Consider the following 11,642-nt stretch of genomic DNA (forward strand, 5'->3'; position numbering starts at 1 on the left):
CCTCCCGGTCCGGGTGCAGTGTAATGGAGCCTACCCGTACGTCGTCAACCCGTTCAACCCGGTGTGCTCGGAGTGCTGCAGGTTTTTTGTTGCCGGAAGCGGATCCCGGTGTGTGCAATTAAACAGAGAAAAGGTATTTGAAAAATTCATCCAACCAAACGCATCGCAGCAACCACAGAGCGCCCGAACCGGCGTTACAGTTACAATAGCCCTTTTTCGTCTAGCATAGGGTTGGGCACACGCTGGGCGGCAAATAATGTATTGCTGTGTCTCGAAATGCCGGCCCATGTCGCAGCTTCACCCGTTAGTCACATAAATTTATGCATTCCAAAAGGACAATGCAGCTGGGTGGGTTTGGCAAAGTTGCTGAATGTGCGTATGCTGTCAAGTTGACAGCTGCAGCATGCAAAATGTGTAAACATTGCACCGAGAGCAATTTGTGTAGCGGCATTTGCTGGGGGTCGTGTAAGTAGGCAATCAATACGCTCATTATATCCCGAACTAGTTTCACTAAAAAGCACAATGTGTTATTTTAGCGCTACATCGTGCCGGCATCATTATTGCATCCGTTTTCCAGCAGCCGTATTGAATGAAAACGTACCAGAAAATCCATCCATGCTAGAAGCACACGCGTCAAAACCGGAAATCGCGCTCTCGTGGTGGTGGTGGTCGGATTTTCCCCAGTTGCATCGTACGGGTGCACCAACATAACTCACGCAAAAGAGTGCAGCCGTATGCGAGCGACAATGTAGCAAACGGGGGGGTAGCAAACAGGACAGATGATTTTTCCCGGAAAACTGAGAGAGAGAGAACACGAGCAAACCCCGGTTTCGCCACCACACGAAAGTGTGTGGATTTTAAATTTTGAAATTACATGCAACCCTAGTGTGTAGGTAAGCGTGAAATTATGTCACTCCCGGTGCACAGTCCCGGTACGGTCAGGGTTTTCTGCTTCACTGCGACTGCGAGACTACCAAAACCCCTCGAAAGGAGCGAAGGAAACGGCGACAACATCGTTGCATAATTTTCACGCACCCGACCGCTAATTGAATTGAAAATTTGAATAAATTATTTGCAATTAAGCACTTTACTTAATAAGTGCAACTATGTGTGCAACGGTCGGCAAACCACGCGCCAGCCAGTGCCGCCCGCAAATGACTCAACCGTGCGAAAAACACACCAAAAATGCCGGATATCCTGTTTTCTCTCCCCCGCCGGTGGTGAAGGGAGCGAAAACTTGTGCACCCAAGCGCAATGTGTCCACTTGGGTGTACCGATGGGCGTTGGGGTTTTTCGGAACCCGTTCAACCCGCGTGCCAGACCACAAAAAAGGGGTCCATAAGAAATACCGGCTGGGCCGGTGTGCCGGGTTGGAACATGCAACAGGATACCAACGGCGGCGTGGTCAACAGGCGAAAGAGAGCGCACGAACCGAAAGGCACATTACATTATGCGTTCATTAGTCATGACCATAAGTTTTACCAGTCGTTTGTCGCGTAAATAGAATTACAATAGCACCGTCGGGGGTGCTGAAAAGAATCACCTAAATTACCGCACTCCAGCTCACGGCGCACTAATGTGGGTGCGAGATTGCATCTAATTAAAAGACCGGCTCGCTTTAGCTTTCCACAGCTACATTCGGGGATTAATTAATAACTAACAGTTCGAACGAATGGGCACCCGTTTGGCGCTGCACCAGGTTGGCGTACTTTTAGTGATTGCATTTTCGCGCATCCAAACCAACGGTAATAAATTACGAATGTGTGCCGCATGTAATAGTCTGTACTGCGTAGTAGTCACGCTTGCGCTCCACATCAACCGTACGCTTTCACTTACTCACCCCCGTTATCGATTTCCGCAGGATGTTGGCAAAAGGAAAATCGCTTCGTCCGAAAAACGAGCGCACGAGAGCAACACCCGGAAGCCACCCCCACCTGGAGGATACATTACGCAACTACGTTAATTAACGCACGGTCGGTTGATTCATTCTGCTGCGTGCGATTCACTCGTTCCATAATTCTTTTCCAGCCCAGCCCCAAAACGGATCGAAACCATATTCAACTAATTGTAAATATCGCCCGGATTGCCCCCGAGAAGCGTGCAAAAAAAAACCCCTCCGTAATAAAGTGATTTTACCGTACGGTTGGGGCGTGGGAGAACAAAAAATGTGGCGAAACCGTGTGGCGGTTCCACTGCCCGGAAGCGCACAATGGCACGGGTTTAATCAATTTGTGTGCGTCCACTTTTCCCGATCTGTTTTTCCCGATGCTTTCCACTTGCCGAGAGGATGGGACCGTGGGGCCGAACCCGGGATAGGGCGGCCCTCCAAAATCGAACACACCTACACCCCCGCGTGGACAATGGAACTCCCACTCATCTTCCCCACCCACGGGGTTGTTCGTTTCGCACAATAAAGGTGTCCCTTTCATCACCGGCTCACCACTTCGGGTCTTTTCTTGTGCAATCATCACGTGAATCGGGAGAACAGGGGGTTTATTTTTTTTATTTTTTGGCGCTCCATTCTTCACCAAAACACAATGCGTGTGGTTGGGTTGGGCATGTATGTAGTACCTTTACTTCTTTTTTTTTGCGTATTTTCAGCCCGTTGTTACCGTGCGTTGTACGAGCGCAGTTTATAACCTTTCGGTTTGGCATTATCCCGCCCGTCTGGGTGGGTATTTTTTTTTTTGGTGAAAAGAGAATGTTTCATGTCACTGATCACTCGCGCTGACCCATTTGCCTTAGGACTACACCGCGTTGCGTGGCGCAATTGCCGGCCGTATTCGGTGTGCGTGCACGGGACAAACGCAGGAAGGGATTGGGAACTCCGTTCGGTTTGCGGGTGTCCAGAAAAAGTGCACTACACCAGCGCCGGCAGGAAATTCAATCCGGTGCGTTGGATTTGGTGGAACACATTTAATGAATGCTTTTTCTTTTTTTTTGTGTCTCTTTTGCAATTCTCTTTCCATGGCGGCTTTGTTGTATTGTGTGGCATCATTTTTTTTACGATTCACGCCACGAGTCCTGTCGTGTGTGCGGGATTGAGTGTAATACGTTACTGTATCCTTTTTTCAATTTTCTATTTCGTGGTTCAGTTTTTTTTTGTGTAGAGGGAATTTGAACGTGTTTTTTTTTCATGCTTTATTTGTTGTATACAATTTCTAGTCATCATGTACTCTGGGTGAAAACATCATTCAAAATCAATCTTGCGTTCTTTCATTATTTTTCAATCAAACGAAATTCACTTTTAGTCTTTTTCTTTAAAGCTTCGTGCAGTTTATTTTTCTGCAAAAATTTCACACATGACATGAGTATTTTACATTTGCCATGAGCGTTTTTCTATCTTTGTTTATACATTTTCTTTTTACATAAGCTGTTGAACCGAAGGGCTTATCATGGAACGTTATTTTTTCTGTGCTATTCAATAGTTTTTACATTTTAATTCAGATCTGAGCTCATTTCTCTTGTTTTTTAAATTCCATTTCCTATTTCTAAAAAGGTCTATTAATGTTTCTCGAATTCGAAGCAACTTGCATCTTATCATCCTTTTATCTACTTTAACTTATCATTCTTTTCCTTTACCATATCCCAATAATTTTTATTGTATTTCCTCGTCACTACACCTACTCCAAGCACATCGCATTAATTACAATCATGCTGACTTTTTCCTTAAAAAAAACCATAGATCAATGTAATATCGAATACGGACTGACTACGTGCGTTTCATGTTAGAAAACCGTTACAAATTTAGGTATGGTAACGTAGACCAACCATCTAATCCTCGCTACTCCACTAACCGTCAGCCCCGGACAGGACATTCCCTGCACCCGACGGAATGCCACGCGAATGGTCACGGTGCGCCATTTCGCTCTTGACCGGCGCGAACCATAAAAAACAAGCGCACCCACTACACGGCGGTCGAAGCTTCTTGGTAATATCATTTTCCGGCGCATCGAGAACAAAAATCCGCCCGTAAATGGGTGGTAAAAAAGCGAGAAACGGGGACGAACACCAGGGGGAGAGAAAAAAAAACTCGTCGAAAGAAGGAATAAACGTGCCTCACCGTTTCGTTCCGTTTTTACGACGGACATCAAATATATTACCTCGAAACCCATCGAAGCCGCTTGGAACGCATTTTTTTAGGTGAGAGTGAGAGCGAGAGAGAGAGAGATACTGCCGGGTCCTTCCACCTTCCCACCCACAAACTCACGGTATCACCCGGCAGATAAGGAACCGGACAGGATACCCTTTTGCCTTTGGTGGGTTGTGTGGGTCGGCGTGGTATAAAAAAGAAAAACCAGCTCTTTCCCACCCAACTTCCCCGCCCCCTCCCTCCGCCGGCACAAAATAGATCGTCCACTTTGACAGGAAATCTCGCGCGTAGGTGGGGTGGAGATTTCCCACCCCCAGCCGCCCTCGTTTTTCTTCCGAGTGTTGTTTTCCCGAACCGGAAACAAGCCTATCGTGTCCGTTAAATGCCTACGTACGCACGCCTTTTAATCATTGGCTTCCCCGCCCCCTTCCCCCCTCCCATTCGCCATTTATTCGACAACAAAGGGGCCGGGTGGCGCTCATCATTCCATTCAAAAGGCCCCGATCACGGGGCCGATCCCTTTCGGTTCCCATATAATCCATAAAATAAAAAAAAAACGAAGCTACCCATTGTTCGCCACTCGCTACTCGCGTGTATCGTTGAGATGCAGGTTTCACGTGGAAACGAGGGGATTACCATTCTCTGGTGCGTGGGCGAGTTTGCCCACAAGATGCCCCAGAAAAAAGCCCACCACCGTGGAAAAGCGAACGACACACCGCGCGTCTGAGTTCCTCCGTTGGCCGGGAAAAACCATGGCCGAGAAATGGCCACCAGCGCATAATGGCACCGGGCATCAATCTTTGCCGCGGGGGTCGAAATTGTGTCCCCTTTTTTCCGCTCCCGTTGGTGGATGAGAGAGAGAGAGATTTTCATTCCCCGGAAAAGCTCAACCACCCTCGACGAGGCCCCATTTTACAACGCTCATTTGAGCCGTTTCACCGTGCGTTGGTCTTCGGTCGGTGGGGCAAAAGGATGACAATTTTGCGAGCCTAATTGCAGCTTTTGCCCGCCATTCGCTGCCACCGCAAGGATCGAGGGACGATTCGCTAGGCCACTAATCGGATTGGGCTGGAAATGGGGGTCCCAGCGCTTAGCGGTGCCAGGTTTTAGTGAATTCTTTGATCGATCACCGTAAGCGGGCGTTCGCTGACCGCCTCGTCGTTGAACCGGTGGAAATAATTGCACCGGAATGCGCCGTGCAGTGAATTAGCCTTTCGTGGGGGGTGGGGAGGGCCTTAGATGGGGTGAAAGCGCAGGACATTCCGACGGTTGTGTGTGCTGACGTGACCCGCAGGACGATCACGATTTCCATCACGCACTGGTCAACTGGCCGGCTGCGTCATTGACTGGAGACGTATTCTATCATGCGTTCCAGCCCGTTCGCCGGAATGTTGAATTATTTCGCCCCATAATTTGATTCCCGAGCCGGTTCCTTGTCACGTTGGGTCGCTTGATGGGGGGTCGTGGGTTTGTTTATGCACGAGAAGAACCGAGAACGTTTCGCGTTGGAGTCGTTTTGGGTGGATTGCAGTTTTGTGTGATTGTATTTTTTGAGGACTTGTTTAAAGGAAATATCTATTAAGAGCACACATTATAAACACATTAAAACTCAATTTAGAAAGGTTTTATTTAAACCAACTTGCATTTAAGCTCAATGAATGTCACAATTTTATTTTTTAATAGTTATTTTAAATAGAGCTCGTTTATTGAAGAAGAATTCTTTCATCAAATGTACAAATTATCATGACAGCTTCTTAAGGATTGTTTAAACTATTTAACATACCATTTAAGTGTATGTATACGTATGCTGTTTTACAATCTTCTGTGAGTATTAGAGTGTTATAATTTATGAAGCATTTCATCAGTGTAATTCTATGCTTTTTCTTTATTTTGTTCAGCTCTGATCTTATCACATCTTCGAGTTTTTAAATAAGGAATTTTCTTTCCTTTTACTATATCTAAAACCATTTTGTAGATGTACCTAATTTTGGGGCATTCTGCTATTTGATGTTGCAGGGGTTTCTAATCTGCTGCATTTTTCACAGTTAACACCTGTCAGAATTTTAAATGCAATTTTTAACTCAAACATTTCAACTCATATAACAATTTGCAACTCATATCATACATATTTGTCAGCTACCTTTAGTAATTGGCAGACATTTAGTTTAGATTAGCTTTAAGACACATGAAAATGGTCAACTCCACCTTTAGCATTTTCAAATCAATTGTACATGCATCAGCTAAAAAGGCTCTTATTATAAGAGTCTTATTTTGTGTAAAAGAACTTCATAATTTATCCCCCCATTTCTGCTATAACTCTTCTTTTGTCGACTACCAACGACACCGCGGATTAATCGCAGTTACCATCGACTTCGATCTGGCCGATGGAGCCGCCTGGTGGCTCATGTCTCTTGAAGGGCTACCACAGGAGCCGCCACCGATGCAGCATTAATGTGCGTGTGAATGCGCTTGCAGAGTTACGCATGCCTCTCGCTATGCAACCCCATTCGAACGCGTTTACACTCGCCACTTCAGGTATGAGTGCAATGCTAAAACATGTTTGATTACTGCAGCGCCTACTCTGCTGCAAGAGTGGTAGAATTGTGTACTTAATAATCCATTACATGCGTTCCCGGGGAAAATACATTCTCCCGAACCTGCCCACCTTTCCCCCTCACTCTCTCTCTCTTTCTCTCTCTCCCTCAAAAACGTCCCAACGCGGGCTGACGTGCGGAGTGAAGCTAGCGTCCATTTGCGCTGCACTGCGAAAGAACGCAACTCGTCCTCGCAGCAACACGCAATGCACGCAATAGCCGGCAAATGCGAAGCCCGGGGAGAGTCATGCATGATGAAATTGATTGCATTTTGATCTCTGCCAGTGCCGCCCTAAGAGCCCTCGAGTGCTTGCAAACGATGCGAGCAAAGGGAACCCCCTCGATCCGCCCCACGAATGTCCCTTCCCGGGAACACGCAACCCGGCGCAGGACATACGGATAAATCGCACCGAGGGATGTTAAATGCATGCCCTTTTCCACCCCCTTCTCATGGGCGCCGTTTAGGTTGATTATGCGGGGGTCGGATTTTGTGTGCTGGCGTTTACTGTGTGAGGGGTTTGCGTTGCGTTGCGCTCAGCCCCGCTTACCAAACCGGACGGGACGAGGTTAAAAATCCGATCGGATGCACAATTCATGGGAATTCCCCCATGGGATGCTCGCCCGTTCGGTTCACTGGTGCGAGCATTCCGCAAGCTGGTCGGTCGGTTTTGTAGGAGTCTTTTTCCATTCTTCTTCTTCTTATCCTTTTTTCTTCACCCCCTTAAGCCTCCCTTGCTTGGGGGTGGGTTTATGGGTGGGCTCATTTTTCCGCCACAATGACCACTGCCGATCGGATTAAAACGGAATATTTATTTACGATCTCATCATCGAGTAGCAGCTCCCGGTTCCTACCTTCGTTGAGCTGCACAGCACGAATGTGTGTTTTCTATTGAATTTCAAAAATACAAAAAACAACCCTCTACTAAATGCTTTTCAGGATCTCTTTCCTTGAGGCTGATCTTCTTTGACTGCACACGCATGAGCGATTCTTTTTTTTCATGAACTGCAAGTTGAAAACTAGACGAATGGAAATTTTTCAGCATACATCAACATGCACTGCAAAGATAAGCTAATTTTGAAAACGTTTAGATGCAGTACATACGTGTGTGTGTGTGTGTGTGTGAAAACATACAAAGGCACTCTGTTACAGCGCCCATGCCCTCCCAACGGGCACTCGCATGGCTGCAGCTGGTGAATGCAGAAAAATTACACAGCAACTCCCTGCCGTCATGCGAATGTAATCATAAACTAAGAAGTAATGATGATAAGCCGGCTATCGTAATCAACATCGAGCTGCAGCTACGAATCCGTGCACGCTTTCGTTGCGTTGTGCTTATCTAGCGCCGAGCTTTTTCAATAAGAGCTGTGCTGTTGAGAATGGGTGAGCCTTTTTGCAAACAATAGTTAAAAGATGTTCTGTTCATTAGCCTTTTGTAGTGTTTTAATTCATCTATAGCGGGAATTGGCGTATACATCAAGCGTCAATTTTTCAACCGTATTAACCCAATCTTACTAACGACGTTTAATAGATCTGTTTGTGATTCAAATCATATCATTAACATAGAATGAAAATTAATAAGCAAAAAACTTCGAACGAAGAAACGAATAACATATTTACACAATGTAACAAATTGACACAATGAATCAAGGATGATTAATTTTGCGAAAGATAATTCAATACTTAAGGTATCAATATATTCAAATGGTGTTTCCTAAACTTAAATCAATTTACGCTATTTATTCTTACCTAATTTCTATAGTATCATTTTAGTTCGTGTATGTTATGTAATTCGTCAAAAAATGTTCATTTCATACAAATCGAATCTATATTTACATAATTAATTTATATTTGTAAAGATTTTAAAATGTTTCTTCAAAAATTTCATAAGTGTCGCGTAAAATTTATAATATCTTTTCTTTTCTTTGGATTTATAATTTGTTAAATATTTATAGTGTACAGTATCGGAATAAAAAATGTGTTTAATTTTCGAAAGAGAATATAACTTATTATTATCTTCCAAAATGTATGTTAACAGTAATGGTTATATCATTTCAAAAATGAAAAGTTATTTTTGCATGTGAAGCATTTCCTTTACTTCGGTTTGAAAAAAGTCATTTAAGCGTCGCTTAGGAATCCTGCGAGTTTGAAATATTTCATGAATACTCAAGAAGTTTCCACTATCGTAGCAGATCCGACCAGTCTTTTTCGTTTTCTATTCTCGTAAACAAAAATCAGATAGATCATGTGTTGTAGCACATGTTTAAATGGCACAGCTTATTAATTTAATGTTTAAATATCCCCCAAACGGCTGACACTCTTGATAATACACAAATTTGACATTTATTGCGTGGAAGTGTGAGTGCATGCGATTGGTAGTTTTTGCGTTTTTCTAAAAGAAAAGTTGTTTACAAACTAAGTCAAAAATTTTCAGACACCAGTTTCAGAAACGATGCGTTGGTTAAAAGTCCCAAGTTTGCAATACTCCACAGTGGAAACAGACTTTAATGCAAAGCATTAAAAGTGTTATAATACGTAGCGTATTATGAGGTCTGCATTATACTTAGAAACAGGTGAGTAACGAAGTACATCAATTACATCGTGTACTATTTGAGCGTGTTTTGCCTATTCTGTGCTGCAACTAGATATCCATTGATAAAAGATACTTAAATTTCCCTTTGGCAGCTTCACACACGAACCATTATCATCATAGCAATGCTAGGTTATAGTGAGACATAACTACGGAATATTCATACTGCACCGCAGTAACCTGTGATTGAATAGAGCGGTCGGCTGCTTCAGCAAAAAAAAATGGAATACAGTGATTTTGTCCAAGACCTTCCAAAGGTATTTTCTCCGGTCTCGCTGAGGATCACCCCGGAGAACGAATACACCAAAGAATTCGAGCAGCGGATGGAGGCATTAGTCATAAATTACGACGTTACTGGCGTCGAATTTCCCAATCAGCATCCTCCGATGGACAGCAGTAATGAAACGAAACGCAGCGTCATTAACCACGCCTCGACCATGATAAGCCCCGTCGAGATATCCGCCAGTTTGTGCTGCATTCCGCTGGATCCGGTGACAGAGCTGATGTACGGTGAAACTCCAAGAAAAAAGAAAGCCATAAGCGTTGATCAAGAGTCTCAGTGTTCCTTCGAGTCCAGTGAAGGTATCTCCATGCGCTACGATTCTTGCAGTTCAAACGATGAAAGCAAGGAGTGGGGTCATTGGGCCGATTCTCTGTCCGGTTTGCAGATCAACTACTCTTCCCCGAAGGAAACAAACGAACACAAGCAAAACCTCGACGAATCTCTAACACATGAAGCTATCGTAGAAGGTACAGATATCATAACAATGTTTCCTAGTAATATGTATTCTGTTCTACGTGAGCTAAAGGCCTAATTTAATTTTTATTTTTATAGAAAGTTCCAAACCGTCATCGATATTGAATTCTACATCCAAAACCACCAAAATTAAGCCACTTCCTGCAAAACGCAAGCACAGCTAGAGAATGATCCAGATGATTTATTATAACGAAAAGCGGCAGCGACTAATCTGAGACTTGTTCACACACTCAAAAAAAGATCTCGCGCGTGAACAATTTGAGATGAGCATGAGAATGGAAAGGCATCCCAAGGATAGTTTTAATTTTCATTAGAAATTACGTCCCTTGTGGCCATAGAACGGCCGCATCCGTGTAACTGTTCAACATAAGCTAGTTAATTAGATCGATTATGAGAATAAATTAACACAATGTCACATAAATTATACTCGAATTATATTACATCATGCTCATTTCTTAGCTTTACTCGCAATAAACAGCCCATACGGTAGCGGTTACGATAAAGCTCGGGCTTTCGTAGGTGTAATTGATGCAGTCGTCCTTTTCCGGATCCCATAGTGCTCGGGATGTACTTGTACTCGTCCAGAAACGTGTGCGTAAAACGGCCCAACAAGATCTGCATCCTTTTTCGTTGATACGGTTTGTAGGACTCGGGTGGCGCAGTATACTGTTGAGACGAGCTATAATGAAAACATATTATTAGACTGGGTCGAATATCATTAATCCGTTCATCAGAGAGAGTATTGGAGTCAAAGAATTACGCAAAAAATGTAGTAAAAATTAAGTAACACTATAAATTCTAAATCGCGTTTAAATGTTGATCAGATTTGGGACAGTATCAACTTACCGCAGCTACAGCAACATCCCTCTCCCGTGTATAAGTTGATTTTCGCTGTACGTGCATTAAGTAATTAACAAATAATAAAATTACATTAAAGAGCATTTGTTTTTAATTGGCGTGACTCTTACATATGTTTTCACAGTGCTTTTCCTGCCATCGTCTATTGTCTTACGGTTCCGCGAAGCCAATTTTCTGGAGGCGTCGTTTTTCTTTGCCTTGGTCCTGAAACGAGTCCCCCCGAAGGATTTTCATTGTTTTAGTTTGTTAAATTTTAAACATCAACACCAACTTATCATTGAACTTTTCAGATTGAAAAGCACAGTTACAAAATAAGACATTTAAAATTGAGTGTGTCAGGTTGAGCAAATTTATGCGACCTATTTCTGCTCTATGAAACACTCAGACTAAACATGGTCTCCTATAATCTGTGCAAATTTTTCTTGCATAGGTCATAAGTCAAGACAACATGTATATATTTTTTTCAAAGATGCTGCATTTCACACCCGAACCACGTGTACCTGAACAAGCATATTGAATTTCAAATCAGTTCATGTACACAAGGGTTACATTCCTTACTCTCGAATCGTTTGCTCTCGCATTCGCTCACTCGTTCTTTCTCTTTCTCTCCGTTTAGTTCTCCGTATGCATCTCCTGTTGAATTTCATCCGCTGTCTTTTCATCTCTTTCTCTCTCACACACACACTCTCTCTCTCTCTCTCTCGCACATACGCTCGCATCGAGGTCGCTCTTCTCGCGGGTACGCGATCTCA

The 11,642-nt window shown here is 43.8% G+C and overlaps 1 protein-coding gene across 1 annotated transcript; it reads left to right on the forward strand.

The window, feature by feature from the left end:
- The first annotated feature begins 9,496 nt into the window (after positions 1-9,496).
- LOC128724449 (uncharacterized) lies at positions 9,497-10,090 on the forward strand. Its single transcript, XM_053818174.1, has one exon. It carries the CDS (start codon positions 9,497-9,499, stop codon positions 10,088-10,090), a length of 594 nt encoding a protein of 197 aa, XP_053674149.1.
- Positions 10,091-11,642: the final 1,552 nt, after the last annotated feature.

The sequence above is a fragment of the Anopheles nili genome, chromosome 3, assembly GCF_943737925.1.
Source record: "Anopheles nili chromosome 3, idAnoNiliSN_F5_01, whole genome shotgun sequence".
NCBI classification, from domain to species: Eukaryota; Metazoa; Arthropoda; class Insecta; order Diptera; family Culicidae; genus Anopheles; species Anopheles nili.

Coding starts and splice junctions, on each gene's coding strand:
- LOC128724449 (XM_053818174.1), top strand. CDS start 9,497: ATGGAATACAGTGATTTTGTCCAAGACCTTCCAAAGGTATTTTCTCCG.